General features: G+C 40.8%; 1 protein-coding gene across 4 annotated transcripts in view; it reads left to right on the forward strand.

Annotated features, from left to right (window-relative positions):
- Positions 1-21,222, forward strand: part of pde4d (phosphodiesterase 4D, cAMP-specific) — a 255,431-nt gene that overhangs the window by 66,902 nt on the left and 167,307 nt on the right. The window contains exon 1 of one of the 4 annotated variants that reach the window (XM_047381197.1): positions 11,359-11,684. The exons of the other annotated variants lie outside the window; for them this stretch is intronic. Within the exon in view, the coding sequence (XP_047237153.1) occupies positions 11,386-11,684 (299 nt within the window). The 5' untranslated portion in view covers positions 11,359-11,385. Of the gene's footprint in view, positions 1-11,358; positions 11,685-21,222 lie in introns of those variants that run through there. 4 annotated transcript variants of the gene reach the window in all.

The raw sequence follows: 21,222 nt of genomic DNA on the forward strand, positions 1-21,222 counted from the left end.
TTCCCATTTGTGTTACAGGGCATTTTTTGATGACTAAATTAGATTAGTCGGATTAGCATTTTGCCATTTTAAAGAATTTTCCCACATATCTACAGAAATACAAAGGCAAAAATATCTGTCCAAAATGTTTTATTTTAAATAGATGCAACGAACACTTTTAGCAATTCCATAGCAGTTTTTATGCTTCTTGATATTGTAATCTCTTTAGACACATTGACTGCCTGGAATACAAACACACGTGCCTTGCAAACGTATAGAAGTTGAATATTAAAGTTCTAAAAGGTTTTGTTGTTCCATAATTTCACATTATAACTGCAAACTTCAAAGCACTTCCGTTATACATGTTTGCCTTTAGTCTTGACAACCCATAATAGAATCCACTACAACCAAGCTCGCCTTTATGTTATTTAATCTCAGTATAAATGCTGCTGTTTTTTTAAAGAAGCAAAGCATGGCATTTTTAGTCGAACTATAATTCTAAAATCCTGTCTTTCATTGGGGGCATTATCCACTCCTCTCTGTCTTCCAGTATTGTCCCCACAGCCTTGAAATCTGCAGCCATTACTCCTATCATCAAAAAAACAGGTCTCGACCCTTGCAATTTCAGTAATATCCATCCTATGTCTAACCTGCCCTTCATTTACCTTCGTTTCACTCACATCTATCAAATAATTGCTTATTCAAACAGTTTCAATCTGGTTTCCATCCATACCATAGCACTGAATCTACACTCTTAAAAATTGCAAACGATCCTCTCCTCACTGCTGACACTGGTCTGCTATCCATACTCATTCTCCTTGATCTTAGTGTGGACGTTTGACACGATCGATCACTCCATCCTTCTCAATAAAATCAGTTGGTATTTCTGGTACTCCCTTTGATTGGTTCAAACATATTTCTCTGGACACAGTCAGTTCATTCAAATTCAGTCTTTCCATTCCCTGTCCCCCCCATGTCTTAAGTGTCAGTCCTTGGGCCGCTCTTCATCATTTACCTTCTTCCACTAGGTCCTTAAATTCATAAAAATCGGATCCACTTCCACTGTTATGCTGATGACACTCAGCTCTATTTGTCTACCAAACCTAACTCTTCAGTTGCACCCTCTAACCTCACTGATTGTCTCAGTGAGCTCAATATCTGGTTTTCTAACAATGTTCTCCAACTGAACAGTGATAAAACAGAGCTCATCTCTGTTGGGACTACAAATACTCGTACTCATACTCGTCGTCTTCCGCTTTATCCGGGACCGGGTTGTGGGGGCAGCAGCAGACTCAGCAGAGACGCCCAGACGTCCATCTCCCCAGACACATCCTCCAGCTCCTCTGGGGGGAGCCCAAGGTGTTCCCAGGCCAGCCGAGAGACATAGTCCCTCCAGCGTGTCCTGGGCATCCAGGAACGTCCAGGAGGCATCCGGTATAGATGCCCGAGCCACCTCAACTGGCTCCTCTCGATGTGTAGGAGCAGCGGCTCTACTCCGAGCCCCTGCCGGATGGCCGAGCTCCTCACCCTATCTCTAAGGGAGTGCCCGGCCACCCTTCGGAGGACGCTCATTTCAGTCGCTTGTATCTCGTTCTTTCAGTCATAACCCAAAGTTCATGGCTATGGTGAGGATAGGAACGTAGACCGACCGGTAAATCGAGAGCTTTACTTTTTGGCTCAGCCCTCTCTTCACCACAACGGACCGGCACAGCGTCCTCATTACTGCAGCTGCCGCACCGATCCGTCTGTCAATGTCCCGCTCCATTCTCCCCTCACTTGTGAACAAGACCCCAAGATACTTGAACTCCTCCACTTGAGGCAGGAACTCCCCTCCAACCTGAAGAGGACAAGCCACCCTTTTCCGGTCGAGAACCATGGCCTCGGACTTGGAGGAGCTGATCTTTATCCCAGCCGCTTCACACTCGACTGCGAACCATCCCAGGGCGTCATGTAGAGGGGGCCAGCAGAAAGAAGAGACAAAATCCACTGGTCCCCAAACCAGAGCCCCTCCGGCCCTTGACTGCGCCTAGAAATCCTGTCCATAAAAATTATGAACAGGACCGATGACAAAGGGCAGCCCTGCCGTGAGGGACCTGCCCTTCTTGGCATCCCTGTCGGGGGTGCTGGATAGTGCCCCTCCCGGGGACTCCAGGCAGGAGGTTGATGATTGACTTTGTTGTCGTATCGCCAGACCTTCGGCAGCGTGTTTTGGACAATCAGGTGAAGAGAGGGGCTGAGCTGTCCACTGATCACCACCTGGTGGTGAGTTAGATCCGCTGGAAGAGGAGAAAGCTGGACCGACTTGGCAGGCCCATGCGCATAGGGAGGGTCTGCTGGGAACGTCTGGCAGAGCCCTCAGCCAGAGATGTTTTCAACTCCCACCTCCGGGAGAGCTTTGACCAGATTCTGGGGGATGTTGGAGACATAGAGTCCTAGTGGACCATGTTCTCTGCATCTATTGTCGATGCTGCTGCCGGTAGCTGCGGCCATAAGGTCTGTGGTGCCTGTCGTAGCTGCAATCCCCGAACCCGGTGGTGGACACTGGCAGTAAAGGACGCTGTCAAGCTGAAGAAGGAGTCCTATCGGCTGTGGTTTGCTTGTGGGACTCCTGAGGCGGCTGACTGGTACCGTGAGGCCAAGCGTGCCGCGGCCCGGACTGTGACAGAGGCAAAAACCCGGGCCTGGGAGGAGTTCAGTGAGGCCATGGAGAAGGGCTACGGGTTGGCCATGAAGCGATTCAGGCAAACAGTCCGGTGCCTCAGGAGGGGTAGGCAGTGCTTCGGCAACACTGTTTACAGTGGGGGTGGGAGGCTGCTGACCTCGACTGGGGACATTATCGGGCGGTGGAAGGAGTACTTTGAGGATCTCCTCAATCCTGCCATCACACATTCCTGGTGGAAACAGAAGCTGGGGACTCGGGGTTAGACTCTTTCATCATCCAGGCTGAAGTCACCGAGGTGGTTAAAAAGCTCCGTGGTGGCAAGGCTTCGGGGGTGGATGAGATCCGCCCTGAGTACTTCAAGTCTCTGGATGTTGTAGGGACTACAAATATTCTTCCTAAATCAGATTCCTTTCTGCTTCAACTTAACAGCACTCTGCTTTCACCCTCTACTCAGGTTAAGAGCCTGGGTGTCATCCGTAACACTTTCCTTCACTTCTCACATCAACAGTTTCAGTCGTTATTTTCACCTACGCAACATCAATCGGCTTCACCTCTCCCTTAGGCCTCAATCTACTGCCATTCTTGTCTATTGACTACAGTAACTCCCTCCTGTCTGGTCTCCCAAATAAATCCCTTCACAAGCTGCAGATAGTCCAGAACTCAGCTGCCCGGGTCATCACCCAAACCCCTCCTATAATCACATCTCTCCCGTCCTAAAGCAGTCTCACTGGCTCTTGATCAAATTTAGTATTATTTTCAAAATTCTCCTAAATTTCAAGGCCATCCACAATCTCGCCCCCCCCCATATCTGTCTGACCTTCCACATGTCTCCATTCCCTCCAGCTCCCTCAGGTCAGTGTCCTCCCTCCTTCTCTCTGAACCTTTTGCCCGCTTCAACACCATGGGGTGCTGGGCCTTCAGTCACTCTGCTCCTCGACTCTGGAACTCTCTGCCCCCTGACCTACCAAACATCACTTCTCTCTCACTGTTCAAAACTGGTCTGAAACCCCATTTCTTAAGATTAGGCAATCCTCCTCACATCTCTGCTCACATGTATTTTCCATTTTTGATCTTTGATATGATTTTACTTTTTTAATGTTTGATTTTATTGACTGTTGGCCCAGTTTAGCAAAGTGTCCTGAAAGGTGCCTATAAATAAAATGCATTATTATTATTATTATTATTATTATTATTATTATTTCAACTTCTGAAAGAAATTGGTCACATTAAATCTCTACATAGCTGAATGAGAATGTCTGCAGCTTTTGCCTTGGCCATTTTTCACAGAACAGCCATTACATTTGCTGTATGTTATTGGCAGTGTGGTTGTAGTCCATAGTTGTGACACAGAATTTGTACAGTCTCATGGAGTCAATATGTTTTGTAGAAGTTTTTGAGGAATGTCTTTCTCAGCTTTGCACATCTAGGCACTTAACATTTTTGCCCATTCACTTTTACACAATAGTTTAAGCTCAGTCAGATTGGATGGAGAGCATCTCTGAATATTATTTTTATGTCTTTCCACAGATCCTCAATCAGGTTTAGGTCTAGACTTTTACTGAGCCATTGTAACACATGAATATGCTTTAATATAAAGAACTCTATTGTGGTTCTGGCTGTATGTTTTGGGCCATTTTCCTGTTGGACAGCAAACCTTCAGCCCATTTATATATATTTAATCTGTATTTAGCTCCATTCTTCTTTATTCATCAGCTCTAAACAGCTTCCCTGTCCCTGATTAAGAAAAGTATTCTCACAGTATGATGTTGCCACCACCGTATTTCTCTGTGGGAAAGGTATGTTCAGGGTGAAGCACAGTGTTGGTTTTCTGCCATACATAGTATTTTGCATGTAGGCCAAAAAGTTATGTTTTGGTCCCATCTGATCAGATCACCTTCTTCTAGGTGGATAGTCATGTCTTGGTGGGTTTACAGTTGTGCCATGCTGTTTTTGTTTTTGAATGATGGATTGAACAGTGTTCCTCTCAGGTTTAAAACTTCATTTATAATCCAACCTTGCCTTAAACTTCTCCACAAGTTTATCCATGACTTATCTGGTGTGTCCCTTGGTGTTATATATTATTTATTTATTTATTTATTTGATAGGGACAAGGACACACATTTTAGATGACATATACTACATCACTTATAGGCATAGATAATATACAATGCTTTTCCCTAGAAGGGCCTTTAAAAACATTAACATTAAGAACGCACACATAATGTCATAGCCTGGGGTAGTTGTGGACCAAGATGCAGACAAGCACTGGGCGGCAGCATGTTGAAAACAAATCTTTTAATTCAGGCACCACAAAAAGCACTTACAGGTCGTAGGAGGTACAGAGGCAGAAATAATCCCAATGGAACACAAAGACTGACGTCACAAACATGACCAGGAGAATTGGGGAACCAGCGAAGAATAATTGGCAGAACTGGGTATATAAACAGGGAGAGGAGGAGAATGGACCAATGAGGGAGAAGCTAGGGTAATCAGAGGAGAAGTAGAAACAGGTGGGGGAACTGGCTGTGGAGACTGAGGGAATGAATGGTTACTATGGTGACATGAACTAGAGAACGCAGGGACACAAGAGAAATAAAGCTATAAGAAAACCAAAGGGAAACTAGGATCTAAGGATAACAAACACTAACAGAAAAGGGAGAGCAAAAACAAACCACAACACATACTGAACTAACTGGGAGGGAAGCAGAGAAAGTGATGACTTAGAATAAATGCAAACCAAAACATAAACAATAAGTGGAACTAACTATAGCGGCAAACAAATAACTAAAGCTAACCTGTCCGAAGAAACTGAAACAATAGAGACTAACACGGGGAACTATACTAGGAACAAGGCTGGGAAGAACTACAAATATAAAGGGAAACGAACACTGAGTAAATAACTGAAGGGGAACTAAGGCCAAGGGGAGGAACTAGTAGGGCACTGAGAAGGTGAAAGGAGAACACAGGAAAACAGAGGAAATAATGAAACGTAGTAAATAAACCAAAGGGACAGAATATACAAAACAGTGAAAAGTAAACAAGTACAAAAACCAAAATAGCAGATCCTGTCACATAAGAAACACCTAACAAAAGGCATGTAAACATTTCATAATAAGTTAGTTATCGTCATATGCCTAAATTATTTTTAAAACATGTTTAAGTTTATATCTGAAATGTTTCCAGTCTAAATCCATTTTGAGTTCAAGACTCAGGGAGTTCCACAGATTAGAACCATGGACAGAAAAAGCTGACTGTCCAAAAGATGATCTTCCCAGAGGCACTTAAACGTTTCTACAAGATACTCCTTGTGTGATGGAGTCCATTGCTCTGAGTGGAACTACAAGCTCACTGAGAACAGTTGTTTGTTCACACGTTTTCTCTAACATCCAACAGCTGTATTCGTAGTGATTTCCAACTGCAATTTGACGGTATTAGGTTTTATTTACGAACATCAGAATAAAGGGGTATGAATACAAATGCATGCCACACTTTTGAGTTTTGAGGATAATTTTGAAAATATGTTGAAAAACATGTTTAATTTCTCTTGTACTTCACAGTTGTGTGCTATTTTATACTTGTCAGTCAGATAAAAGCCTGATAGTTTGTGCTTGTGATGTGACACGATGTAGAAAAGCTCAAGGGGTGTGAATAGTTTTGCAAGGCCCTGCACTTTGTGTCGTCGCCTATTTTAAATGTGTAATCACTATTGTTTTATTATCTTTCTGCAAATACCAAAGCATAGTACCATATAATACATAAACATTCGCTGACTTCACTGGCAGCCACGAGTCCCAAGAGGGCATCATCTGCTGGCACAACAAATGATGCAATGCTGATAAACAGTGGATGAAACGTAGCTCCGTTTACATATACATGATTGTTTTTGTGTTTGGAAGACTGTGACTCTGCATTTGCATCATAGACAAGTCTCAACAAATAAACTAAGAAAAAAGCACAAATTAAATTAAGTATTTATTCAAAATTATGTGTAAACAGTGTCTGATCTAATTGAACGGCCAAAGGCTGTGAAAGATAAACCTCATGTTGAAGCACTATTGATTTCCTGAAAGGGAAAATGTCTTCACATGAATTGTATGTTTTATGCCAGGAATCCATTGGAAGTGAACAATTTTAAGAAACACTTCAGATTCAGATGTACGGATCCATCTTTCCCCCCTGACACCAGTCCAATACGAGCTCTGTTTCCCCCTCTTAATTAAAATTCTGCACTGCTCAATGTGAGGAACTGATTAGGTTAATTTTGCCATGTGTAAAGGAACATAAAGTGGCAAACATAATTTATATAGCAAAATATTTTTGCACAAATATTTTTGTCTGACTTATGCCAATCATAATTATGTCTCTGAATGTTTATTAAACTGTTGCAACTAAGGAACTTGCTGATTGGAATCTGTCGAGCATAGCTGATAACCCCAGTGTGCATAATGAGATCTGTATTGGAGCAGTCAGGTAAAATCACTAATTATTGACTGTACTATCCTTACCTCGGGGACTACGCTGTTCCTTCAATCCAACAGTCAAATAAAACATAAACAAAGAGGAAAGCATGCTGGAATATACTGCACATAGAAAAATTAAAGACGCCGTTTCAAAAATCATTAAACCCATTCATAAGTCGTTTGTTTAGATATGATTCATGCTCTGGAACAAATGACAGAAAAGAAATGCATACACAAATTCAATAACTGAACTATTCTTTCTTGTTGTGTGCGATGTCACACCAAAAGCATCTTTGACATTAAGGCAAATAGCCAGAGGTGCATATCCTTTTCAATAACCTAACAATTACAAAAATAGAAAACGTCCATGTTTAAAAAAAATTGTGAATTTTTAGCGGGATTAAGTTTTGAAAAGGTGCACCAAACAAAATCCAATTTTAACTTCTGGTCACTGATAGGTGTTCTAAAACTTGATGGTACATAACGAAAAATAAAAACAACCAGGGCAGACACAACAAAGCAATTTTCAAGGCAATTTGTTGGCTTTAGTGAACACCATGCAGGAAGAATGGCTTTTGACACATTTCTTGATGGATTCTGAAGCATTTTTATCCGGTTTAATGTACTTTTTACCTGAAGAAAACAACTAAGATTGAGATGAACAAAATAAAAATCAGACAGGAGTCTACAAACCTTCTTTGTTTGAGCAAGAATATAACTCTGAAGACCCACAAGCCATAATGGATCCTAACTTGGATGTTGAGACTGAAGCAAACAGCGAGAAGATAACAATTGTGATAAAAATTAGAATCAGATTATCCTTTATTGTCTTTGTGAAATACAACAAAATGGAAAAAAACACTATTCGCTCAGTGCATGAGCAATGAATAATTTATGTGAAATAGAAACACAGAAACAGTTTGTTAAAAAGATTAAATAAAAGCAAATGTACATTCTTCATACTGATTGTACATTCCCGTTATTGCATCTCCCTATACATTCTGACTATGTTGAGTTTAGCTATTGCTGTTGGATAGCAGTTGTTTTTGGACAAGCTTGTCCTTACTTTGTTTGATCTTTTGCATCTGCCTAGTGGTAACGGTTCAAAAACACCATGAACTGGGTGAGAAGGGTCCTTTATGATATTGCTTTTTTGGAGACAGTGGGAACTGTAAAGTCCTTCATGTGTGGCGAGTCGGCAGCTAACGACCTTTTGGTCCACGTTAAAGACCCTCTGCAGCACTTTTCTCTGACCCACTGTACAGCTGGTGTACCCACACAGATGCATTAGGTCATTATGCTCTGAATAGAGGACAGATAAAAGGACACCAGCAGTCTCTGTGTGATGTTATAGTCTTCGCTAGGGCTTTTTCAGCATCTCAGAGGTGTTCATGTTCTAGGTCTAGGTCAGGTCCTTTTCAATGTAAACCTGCAGGGAGCTGCAGTCAGCCACCTTCTCCACACAGTCCCTGGTGGTGAAATACCCATGCTCTTTTTCCTATAGTCCACTATTATCACCTTGGTCTTGGAGATGTTGAGCAGCAAGTTTTTCTCGGTGCACCATGCTGTCAGCCGCTCCATATTGTCCCTATAGGCGGACTCCGACCCACCACTGTGGTGGTGGGGGGTGGGTTGGTGCAGTCATAGGTATGGAGGGTGTAGAGCAGTGTGCTCGACACCCAACCCTGTGGAGAGCCTGGGATTGAGGATGTATTTTGACCCAGCCTGACCCTTTGGGCACGACCTGACAGGAAGCTGTGGATCCACATACAGGTGGAGTGTGGCAGCCCAATGTCCCTCCAGTTTGTCCACCAGTCTGTGGGGGATGATGGTGTTGAATGCTAAGCTATAATCCACAAAAAGCAGCCGCACGTGGCTCCCCCACTGTTCTAGATGGGACTGTGCAGCATGAAGTGCTGTGGCTACTGCATCCTCAGTGGATCTATTAGCCCTGTAGGCAAACTGGTAGGGGTCAAAACTTTTGGGGAGGTGTGATGTGATGTAAGTGTTGACCAGATGTTTAAAGTATTCCATGACCAACTGGTCGGTAGTCATTAAAGCTGGAAATGTGGGGTTTCTTGGGCAGGGGGACAATGATGAGGATTTCAGACAGGGTGGGACAGTGGATTGGGACAAGGAAAGGTTAAAAATCCAGGTGCTGGTCAGCTCAGTCCCTCAGCATGTGTCCTGGGATATTGTCTGGTCCAGTAGCCTTCCACAGCTTGACAGCATGGAACTTACAATACGCTGGTCCACAGTGAGGGTGAAGCTCCTGTGGGTTGTAGGGTGTAGTGCAGCTGCCTGTGGTGGCACCACCACAAAAAGTGGGCAAAGAAGTGATTCAGCTCCTCTGCCGTTGAGGCGTCGCCGTCGGCAGCACTGAGGTTGGTCTTATAGTTGGTAAGCTGCTGGATCTCCTGCCACACCTGCCTGTTGTTGTTTCCGTCCAGGTAGTCCTTGATCCTCCTTCTGTAGTTGGACTTGGCCTTTCTGATGCCTCTCTTGAGGTTTGCTGGGTCTGTGCTGTAGAGATGGTAATTGTTTCTTTCTTTCAGCAGCTAGTGGACCTCCATAGTCATCCATGGCATCTTGTTGGTCTATACTCTGGTGCGTTTTTCAACGGTGACAGTGTCTGTGCAGGCCTTAATGTAACATAGCCATATTACTCTCTACATAAGTACTTAAACTGGTATAAATATATTTATTCCCAGAGTTTAGCATTTGATTGATTTCTTTTGATTGATTTCTTTTATTTTCACCAGATGTAAATATTGCATTCTGTTGGTATTGCCTTTTAAGTAAGATAGCAAAGAACCTAACCATATAAAGCATATAAAGAGAGCAAAGGACAGAGTTCTATCATTCTTGATCATTAATTAATCATTTTTGGGAGTCATGAAGTAAAGATGCAGTTTTGGTTTTTGAAAATCAAATGTAGGAAATTTTATTTATAGCCTTTTGCTCGTCACATTCCTTTTCCATACCCTCTTTTGATGTTAAATTATCTAAAAACCTTTGTTCTTAATGGTGGCTCAAGAGTTTTGCTGCCGTCATCCAGAACACAGGGAAAGGCCAATAAAGAGTTGTATTATTTATATGGGGTTTAAACTATACACGTGACTTTAAGCAAAATTCTGCCAGCTAGTTTGAACATGGAGTCCACCTGCATACCATGCTTGTGCTCCCATTCTTTCTGCTCTCCTACCTGCCACTTGTGTTACCCCTCACCTTGGTCCTGGAAGATTACATTTCTGCTGTGAGAGCATGTGGGATTGCATTGCCAACACCGTTAGCTTCCAGAGTAATGGGTTTGAGCTGCAACGTGAGTGTAAGGGGAAGGGGGAAAGAAGTAAAGTTGAGTCCCACTTTGCCCAGGAATTGATGGCAAGAAGCAACGGAGGAGAGGTTTAACAAGATGGATTGAATGTTTGCCTGACTGTTTTACCTGCAGGAATGGACTCACATCCTGCACTGACTCTCAGTTTAATTATTTACTATTTTTAATGTGTTACCTGCGGTATGTAACACATATGCTCAGCATTTTTCTTTCTATCTAATTTGGAAACTCCAAAAAACTGCTTATGTTGGAAGAAACCAGTTCATCATCTAACCACCTGGCTCCATGCCCGCTCCCACATCCTGCTTTACATTCGAGGAGGATTTTAGGGGAGGGGCCCTGAGGTGGGTCTCTCATGTTTAATTTATTTTCCTGTTGCCGATATTCCTGCTCGTTCCTGCAAGACAACCATAGAAAAGCTGGAACAATGGTGACACATCCGGATGGCTTCACCCTCAGAAGTTTTTTGAAGACTAATCAACTGTCCTGCCTTGAACATCTGCAGCATCTACACCTGCACTTAGCAGAGATGCACGGACAAAGCGGGGATCACATGGACAGCGGGCTCGGCTGTAAATTCCTCTCTGTATCCTCACTCATGGACACTTTTTCCTTGTCCAAACTGCAGTTACATAGCACTGCTTTGTATTGCGTAAATGGATTCAATTTGGGGTCATTTTGTGCTTTTTGCGCTTGGTATTAAGGATAAAATTGATGGAGATAAACTTAAAACAAATTGGACGTGAAACTGAAGAACACGCGATTCATTTTTACTTTGTTGCTTGTTTTTTGATTTCAATAAAAGGAAAATACCTGACCTAATAATATTACCAAATTCAATCTCTCACAATCTCCCTTGACTTCTTCCGATTTCATATTTGGAAAGTGTGTATTTTAATTTGAAAAAAATAAAAAATAGTTTTTTCAAAACCAGCGGGTCAGGGAGGATGGAACCTGGTTGCGGGACAGTGGGAACGGCTCCTGTGGTCGCCGCCGGCGGAGCAGGCGTGAGTGCAAAGGCGCCCAAACATCTGTGGAGGCAGCAGAACCAGGCGTCGCTCTCTCCGCTCCGCCACGCGCTGGCAGTGCGCAAGAACGACCGCGTGAGACAAAGAGGATTTTCGGACACCGAGCGGTACCTCAGCGGGAGGAACATGGACCGGACTTACGCGGTGGACACGGGGCACCGACCCGGGCTAAAGAAATCCAGGATGTCGTGGCCGTCGTCCTTTCAAGGTCTTCGACGGTAAGGAGCAACAACAACAAAAAAAGAGGAAACAGCTCTTCATCCGCTTGTTTCTGTTTTATCTCCGGCGGTAAAGATGGGCGTCGTGGACCTAAATTATGGGCTTGTATTTAGTCGCAACTTTTAGAGGGTTAGGTCTGGATTGTTTTTTACGCAGCGTTAGTTTTATATGACTTTTTTTTAAAACACTGGGCAAAATATTTACAAAGCTTTGATTAGGGCGTGGGGACAAAGGTTAAACTAGTAAATGTCACATGCAGTGCAGTCGATAGCATAAGGAATAATAAAATAAAATAAAATAAATTGTTTCAGCCTTTTAAAGCGAAAGCCGCTTTAATGGTCATTATAATAAAGCTTATTTTCCTTTTGAAGTATTCTAAGCAGTGACGCTTCCAAATGCTTAAAGCCGGCCGTTTTTAAGTCGACGTGTCAGCCTTAGGAGGATTATGTTTTTCTATTTTTTTTTTAAAGAAAACCTAAATAACAACCATTTGTGCAGATGTATTTTCATTTATTTTCTTTATAGATTCAAAGTCTTCAATAACATAATCTTTCTAAAATGCACTGATCACTCACCGATTCCTATTTACGATTTTTTTTAATTTTTTGGCTGATTTAGATTTCTTTCATAATGACTATAACATGCAAAAGAGAATTAAATGCGCTACCGATTATTTTATACACGTAGTTTTGAATCCAACAGAAAATGGATATGCAAGATCACCCGTTTATGTGTCAAAGCATAGAGATTTTTCAACAATTAACCTTTTGATCACCAATCAGAGCCAATCAAGAAGAATTTGGTTCCCTGATTGATGCATCTCCATTGCCTTTTCTTCTACAGTGACAAATATTGGTTGGAGTAATTGTCTGAAAAGGTTAGAGGAAAGATTAAAATGTGCCTGAACCCATCACATACTGACACCTCTTTCTGTAGTAATGATGGTGATTAAAGGTGTTATGTGATTGATACTACTTAGTTTTAGTATCTCTACGCAGGCAAATGTTACTTATTCCCTTGGCGGCCACTATACGCTATAAAAGGAGGTGTTATTGCTTGCAACACCCCTCCTGAGAGGGCAAACTGACTATATATGACGACCTGGATTAGAACAGCACACCTATAACACATGCTGGGCCTTCACTTGCAGTTACAGCTGTTATAGTGAAACTTTCTGCATATCCAGGCATGCACAAAAGACAGCCTGGGAGTGTGGGGAAAATTTTTCTGCTCTAATAACTTACTTGTTCTGGGAAAGAAGGAGGAGTTGGAGGGGGGGCACACACCAAATGTTATGAAATCTGAGAAAGTCACCTCAAGCTCATTGGCTTAAATGAACACTGCTGATGGAAGTTTGTGTCAGATGGCTTGCCGTTTGCTCCCATTGCTCTTTCTTCCATAAATGCAGGTTTGGATGAGTGATACTTGCCTGCAGGTCCAGTCAACTTGGAAGTCAGCAATAAGAAGAGTGTCACTGGCTTTTTCGGCTGTCAGACCGAACATTTGTTGTCACATAGGCAGAACAGTCACAAAGGGAGCAGATGCCCAAAATAAGGAGTGGAAGCTCAAATTGTTGGGCTGAACTAAAAACACCCATTTGATCTTAAAATTGATTCAGCTATTTTAAAAATAAAGATACCCATGCAGATCAGCCTCACCGTGGGTCATTCAAACAGCATTCACGTTTGCTTCAGGAGGTAAATTAGGGTACAATTAGATTGCCCAAACAAATCACATTTCACAAAGGATGCTAATTGCATAATAGGCACATAGCTTTCCAGCATCTGTACTAACACCAGGCTCAATTCAAACCTTGGGGCCAGTGTACCACATCTGTTTATTTGCCATCAAAACATGCATTTGATTAGTTGATTAGTTCTGTGCATCAATCAGGTGTTTATCTATCATTAGTTCTGAAATCATGACTTTTGTTTCAGCTCTACAGACTAAACTTTATGTAGTTTTGACTTTTAAAAAACCTTGTTTTCAGGTTAAGGAACCATTATTTTGAATCACGTTGCTTTCCTCACAACAACAATCAAGCTGTCTGTCTAAATACACAAATTACGCAAGACAATCAAAACAGTAAAAGGATTACATTAAACCAAGACAGCTGCAGAAAAAAAGTATTTTCAATTTCATGTTTAATTGATGGGGTCATTCAAGTTATAATCTCATTGGTCACCTTTCTAGTACGTGCTAGATATGCCTTTTCCTTCAGAGCTGCCCGAATGAAGCTTCATTTTACCAGAAAAAATGTTTGAGAGCCAGTTCTCATTTACAAACATGACCTGGCCAAAATAACTTTAAAAAGTGCAAAAACATTCAAATACACAGAAACATAAGCCACATGTAACGAGCGTATAAATTATGAGAAGACAATTAAACAGCAGGGGTAAGAAGAAAAATATTTCAGCTAGCAGTAACAGGACAGAGGTGAGAGAGAATGTGCGGGTATATGTTTGTGCATTTGCGTGCATGTGCGTTTGGCATAAGCGGAGTCTATGGGATGTTGGGGAATGTGAATGTATGTAGAATACACCTATTGTATGAATTCTGACCCTACTATCTAAATGATGTTGCTAAAGAGACTCACTGGACTAGGAAAAGCTTTTCCAATCTGTTATTGTCCAGTTTTGGTGCCTGTGTAAATTGTAGTCTCAGTTTTCTGTTCTTAGCTGACAGGAGTGTCAGGCTGTAGCCAAAATGCTTCAAAGTTTTACATTTTGGATGTTTAGAGATGGTGTTTTGCATACCGTGGTTGTAACGATTGGTTTTTGTGAGCTACCGTTGCCTTTCAACCAGTCTGCCCATTCTGATCCAAGATCAACAGGGCATTGTTTGTCCACATAACTAATGCTCACTAGGTGTTTACTTTTTTAGACATTTTTCTGTTAACTCTGGACGCTGTGGTTGAAAATCACAATTGATCAGCAGTTTTTGAATGACTCAGATGAGCCCGTCTGGCACCAACAATCATGGCATGTTAAAAGTCCCTTAAATGCCATTTCTTCCCCATTCTGATGCCCTGTTTGAATGCCGTCTTCACCACGTCTACATGAATAAAATTACTGTCATATGATTGGATAATTTTGTATTTCTCTTAACAAGAAATTGAACAAGTTTACCCCATGTTTACCCTGGCTAGTGAGTGTAAATATTAAAATAAAACCAAAAATATGTTTAAATTTTACCTTAACCATTGAGGTAGCCCTTGTGCCATAAAAAAAACAAACAAAAAAAAACAAATCAAAACATCTGTGTGTTGTCACTGCCGATATACAGTGGCTCTGGCTTCTATAGGAAAAGAAAGGAAGCTCATTTCCTCTTCCTTTAAAGGCTTGAAATCCTTTTAGCTTTCAGGTACCCCTAAGCCTACACTCTGCTGGTGTCTAATGCATGTGTTGTTTACATTGAAACCCAGCTTCTGACTGATTGCTCCAATTAAAAAGACAGCAGAGAGTTGCATATCTTCAAATGCAAAACTCTGCAACAGAGTTGTAGCTTTAAGTCATCTTAACAAGACATATATGGTGATTTTAACAGACAGATACAAATGACTTTTGAGGCTTCACCCTGGTAGAGAGCTAATAAGAAGTGCCAGCTACTTGCTTAACACATGCTGTTGATATTTGTCTAACCTATAGGGAGAGACAGTTGATTTTTGCCTGGAAGGTAATGGTGTTGTTGCCGATGAAGTAGCTGGTTTGGTGCAAAGTTCGGCAGCCCTGAGGTCAAAGGACGAACATGTCACAGTCAAGACTGGGCCAGAGTTGTGCTCCAGGCTTCCTCTGAGACCGCAGTTAAAAATCTGGCATCTTTCCCATCCCTCTTCAGCTTCTTGCCTGCTCCTGCCATGGGGAAGCTGCAGGGGGGGTTCATTATCTTTGGATATGTCAGTGGAGAGGAAGATTATGGTTTCTTTCATTTTTGTCCAGTCACAACTCAAGATGGGGTAATTTAGTCAGTGGGAGGGAAAATATCAAAACATAAATGATGCAAGCATCTAAAGAGAGATGAGGTGATGGATAAAGGCTTCTGAATTTGGATAGTTTTGGCCCTTAACATATTGGAAGCCGTACTGCTGCCCTCTGAGTCTGCACTGCGTTTAACAGCCTCTGAATTTTCTTTTTTTCTACTTCAGCCAGTCCTCCTACACTGAATGGCATTTGCAGAGCGAAGCTTTTAACCAGTACGAAGAATAACCCCTGGCTATGTCATTAGATCCCTAGGGTGTTCATGAGCGAGGCAGTAACTGCTTTTGGGTACGTAGCTATAAATATCTGTAGTCACTGCCTTAATCACAGAAGTAGTGCACAGACTGCTGCAGCACAGTACTGATATGTATGGCGACACTTCTAGGAGTGAAGCAAGTACAAAGGGTCTAATGAACATATCGCAGTCACTAACTTTCCATTGGTTGAGATCATTGTCAAACATATAGCTTGGGTAATGGGCTGAGGAGTTATTATTTTCTCACTTTGTGAGGTTTTCTGCCATAGACCTAAAGGGTTTAAGTCAAGCAGGCAAATTATGGTGGTTTTTTTGGCTACTTGTAAGATTTTTCCAGGAATGACGTTTCAGTGCTGCACCCTTTCCATGTTTATACAATGAGCAGTGCTCAGGTACATGTTCAATGTTTGCGATGTTGTTTTACAACCAAACATTGCTTTAAACCTCTTCACAACTTTATCCCTGACTTGTTTGGTGTGGTCTTCCTGATGCTGTTTGTTTACTAATGCTCTCAAACAAACCACTGAGGCTTTCACGGAACAGCGGGATTTATACTGAGAATATTAAGCATATTTTGACTCTATTTACTTGTTAGGTGACTTCTGATGGCAGATGGTTGCATTGGATTGTATTAAGAAGTATCAAAGTATCTGAGGCCAAATACAATTTAAAATCATGTATTGGTTTTCTCCTACTTTACAGTTACATTTTACAAATGTTGCTGGTCGGTCACTTAAAACCCCAAAGCAAATACATTTAAGGATTGTTATTGTTATACTTTTAAAGTAGAATTTAATGCACATCTATCACAGTAGAAGTACATCTACAGCTTCTTGAAATCCCATTAACCATGTTGTGTCAGACCAGCGATGTAGTGCTGATAGTTTTATCCTTGTCAGAATTGCACAGTTAATTTATTAAATGATGAGAAAACACTACAGCAAGCATAGAAGATACAAGATGACAGAATAAACATTTGTTTTTTGCAGAAATTGTGGAATACAGCAAAAATACAGTTTTATTTAAAGTATAAATGTGGGTAAAATCAGTAGAAAAAAGAAACAACATCTTAGGCTGATATAATTTGAAGCATCCAACAACGGTTAATCAATTTCTACAGCTGATCTTTCACTAAGTACATTTTAAAGCCTCAGTTATCAAATATTTCAGTATTTGAGTACTTCAGGTGGTTGAATAATCCTTTGATTGTTTGAGTAGTACTGTGGAACGCTAGGCGTTGCCAACCTTTTTTCTTCAACTCCTCTGCTGAAATCTACTATAAGAGCTGCTTACTGCCTTGTCTCCGTGAGAGCTGTGCGTAGTGTACGCATATCCTTTTGTCAGTCGCCTTGGTCGGGCATGGCTTTGTCCAAAGATAATTTGTCTGGATGTCTTTAGCAGCAAGTTTTGTTTATTGTCAAGAGTTAGTGTTGTCCCTGACAAGTATGTAGAGAACAAAAAAAAAAAAACACAACTGTCTGAGAGTAGCAGCGCATCAGTTGATAATTTAAAACTCCTCTTTTAAAAATATTTCTTTGAAACCAAGTCAATTTGATGGTAGATGAACTCCTTATAGACATATATTCTACGATGGAAGTGTGGAAGACCAACTTGTGAGTTCTTTATGAGAATGTGTCAGCATTCCTAGCAGTCATCATTTCCCCTTGGATATTGTGAAAAATTGGGCTCATACAAATGCTGAGAACCACTGAAATGTTAAATCTGTGGGGAACATTGTTACAGGTCCTTTTGTGAAATTTCTCCAACTGACTGTACTTTAGTTTTTGCATGATGATTCAGGACTCTGCGCCTGCTTGTTGCTGTAGCAGTAAAGATTGATAATGCCCATAGGTTTTAAAAATCAGAAATGCACCAGACTGCATTTTTGTTCAATTGATGCTATTGTGCTTGGCTGTGGAAGTCCTTTTCATTTCTGTTTATTACTGTCCCATATTTATGGTGTTCCAGGCCTTTTTTTTCCCGATTTTCTTCTTGTAAGCTACGTCTTCTATCAGCTTTCTAAATGTAAATGGAAGCATGTTGTGCAAGCAACACAACTTTTCCCAAGAAACGGTGAATGCCAGAACAGCACATCATCATGTGAATGAAATTATCAAGACAAACCTTTAGCTTTAAGGGTTTTTGTAATTAAGTAATTCTAGGAAATGTTTCAGACCTGATAACTTTCCTGAGCATGTATAATATAATGTTTCTTTTGATCTGCGACTGAAGTTTCCCTGACTGATACTAAATTATTGAAAGCAATTAATTCAGTTTGGGAATTTACTGATTGTATCCAGTTTAATTACCATGCATTGTGCATTTAGAATGGGCTGACTAGTGTACATCTAACACACATTTTCTCACTGAAAATTCACTGAAACTATTTAAACAGAGTGTTGACTGATGTTTGTATTCTTGTTCTTTAATTTTACTGAAAAATCTGTTTGAGCAGCATGTAGTCTCTGAGATAAATGAGAGATTTGTGGATCATTGAGTAATAGTCCCTTCAGGCTTGGGTCATTTTATAGTGAAGTCTTACCAAGCTGTCAAGGACAGTGCAGAACGTGAAAGAGGCTCACATAAAAGACTCAACAATTACTGTGCACATGTGACCCAAATGTTAAAATCATATACACAAAACATGGTAAGTACATATGCTTGATATTTTCAAACCATCTTTCTTGCAAAATGACACTGCTGAATTTCTGGTTTGTCTTCACCTTCATGTTTTTTTTTTTCCTCACAAACTACAAATTGAGGTCTGTGCTACAGCTTGATATTGATTTTAAAACAGCCATTGGAGAGCTTCATCTCTTTTTCTTCAGCTAACTTGACTCAGTCTTTGATGCCTGTGGAAAAATTGCTTCATTTTAACAGTTATTAATAATCTGTCCTATCAGGGAGAGCTTTTTCTTTTACTGAAATAACATTGAGTTATTGGTGGGCTTGCTAAATGTTTTTCATGGTTAGTTGTGTTTAAGACAGTTTTTTCAAAGGCATCGCTGCCAGCTTGTGTGACACATGCCTGATGTAGAAATAGCACATGACATCCATGTATTCTTCTTGTTTAGATATGTCAAGACTTTTTGCAGCTTATAAACTGTATTCCATTTATTTCCTTAACATATAAGGGAAGATTTCTTGAAAATGTATCCAACCCTAGCTCCAGGTTGACATCTGAGGTATTACAAATCTAGCGGTCGTTCATATTTTCCTTGTTACTTAGAGGCTTTTTATGATCTCTTAAACCTGCATATATCAGATAAATAAACTGTGGGTTGATGTACTAAAAACTGACTCTACAGCTCAAGTTTGAACTCTAAAGCTTTTCTTTGATGGGCAAGTTGCTTCTGATACATATTTGTGAAGAAGTAATTGACAAAAACCTTTCTAACAATTTCAGTGTTAGAACAAAGCTGTATTAATTGGTTTCTTTTCAGTCATCGAAAGAGGTAATGCACAAAATGTCTTATTTAATAAACAATCACTATGTTCATGCAAATTTGCATAAATGGCAAAAAAAACAAAGCATTTTGCATGGCTGGAAAAGCGGGATTGCTCACTGAGGAACTGTCGTCTTTTACCAAACCAAATAAACCTAAAATCAGGGGCAACAACTGGGAAAATTAATGTTTAATGCACCCATTCACCGTTTACAGCACTGCTGATGGATCAGGTGAATTCTGCCTAGGGAACAAATCCATTAAATGTCAACACCACACAATGTCCAGCACCTAACACAAGCTACTGTGTGTAACCGGTTCTGGGAAAACATTGTCTGTTAGTGGAGATGAACAGTGCTGAAATGGTGAAATCTCACCCCTCCAACAGTGTATGTGAAGCAGAGAGGACATTTTTACCAGCAGGAACAGGCATTTGCTTTTCAAAGCTATTGCATGGCGCTCTCCTCCTCACTGGTCATCTGTTGAGCTAATAAAATGCATAAAAAACATTTTTGAAGGGCAGCCTTTCTTGTAAGCGGCTGTGAGTCAAAGGCTTTGCAGACTACCCGCTTGATGCTGGGTAATTCCCTTAGCTCTTGGCTGGCTGTGATGCTCTGATCATATTACACTCAACATGGTGTTAAAGACTAGTCTGTTGTGGGGTCTGCTAATTGCTTTGAGACAGACAAGACCTATTGAGTATTTTTGAGGATATTTGTAGAAGATGCACCATTTATAAAATTGTGGCTGGTCTAGTTTTTGTAAGGCCTGAACATTCTGACAATAGTTTTAGCTGAGTTAGATTTGTCTTTTAAATTAAAAGTGGTGCTTTAAGTTCTGTTTTTCAAATTTCAATTTTTGTCTCAGCATCCTTCACTACTTAGTGGGTTCACTCGAACCCACCCCATGTGCCCCAGCCTGAATTGAAAATAGATGTCGCTTCATGTCAACATGATCTTTTCCATCAGAAGATTTACGGCCACGGAGAAGCTCTAATCAACACAATCTGATCGGGTTTTTAAGTGTTATAACAGTGTTGCATCTATCTCACTCACTGTGATGTCATGCAATAAAGCCCCGCACCCCACATGCAAACAGCATTTCAAAGTAAATCTAGCTGTAAACAATTTATGTATGCTTATTAAAATAGCATATAGTGGAAACAGCAAAAATTGACAAGAAAAACTTGTCTTAACCTGCTGAGATACCACGGTTTATGAGGTGAAAATATAATTCTTTCTATCTGAAGGGATTTCTTTGGGAGTTGGGTGGGATACAGATTGTTTAGTAGTATTTTGTTGTTAATGTCTAAAGGATGTCTTCGGTAATCAGAAAACTATGACATCATTTAGGTTTCAACTGGTCGTTCACCAGTGAAGGCCATTTAAGCTAAAAAATTTATTTTTATAAACAGTTTATTTGTTTTAATATGGTGCATCTCTAGAGGTTTCTACTGTGCTCTCTATATGTTTCAGTGCCATGGTATTATTTTTAAGTAGAAAAAACTAGAAGCAATTTAGTCCCTCACATCCATTGATGGGACATTTAAAGCATATAATCTAACCCGGTGTTTGCAATAGTTTTAGTGAGCTTGCCATACATATTAACTAAAGGGTAGAGACGTGGTTATAAATAGCCTGACAGCAAGTTACAATGTTTTCGTACAATAGGAGGATTTGATATATTAAAGTGTAATGAAGGGGGGAAAATGTGGTCATCCGTGTCCATGAACAGCTTCATACTGTATGCATCGTGAGTCAGCTGCAAAATACTTCCCTCAGCTTTGAAATCTTTCTTCAGCTTTTGATTCTTCCTCCCCCCAAACAACAAATTCTCTCTATCTGTTTTTTATTCACTT

Source organism: Girardinichthys multiradiatus, chromosome 12, assembly GCF_021462225.1.
Source record: "Girardinichthys multiradiatus isolate DD_20200921_A chromosome 12, DD_fGirMul_XY1, whole genome shotgun sequence".
Lineage (NCBI taxonomy): Eukaryota > Metazoa > Chordata > Actinopteri > Cyprinodontiformes > Goodeidae > Girardinichthys > Girardinichthys multiradiatus.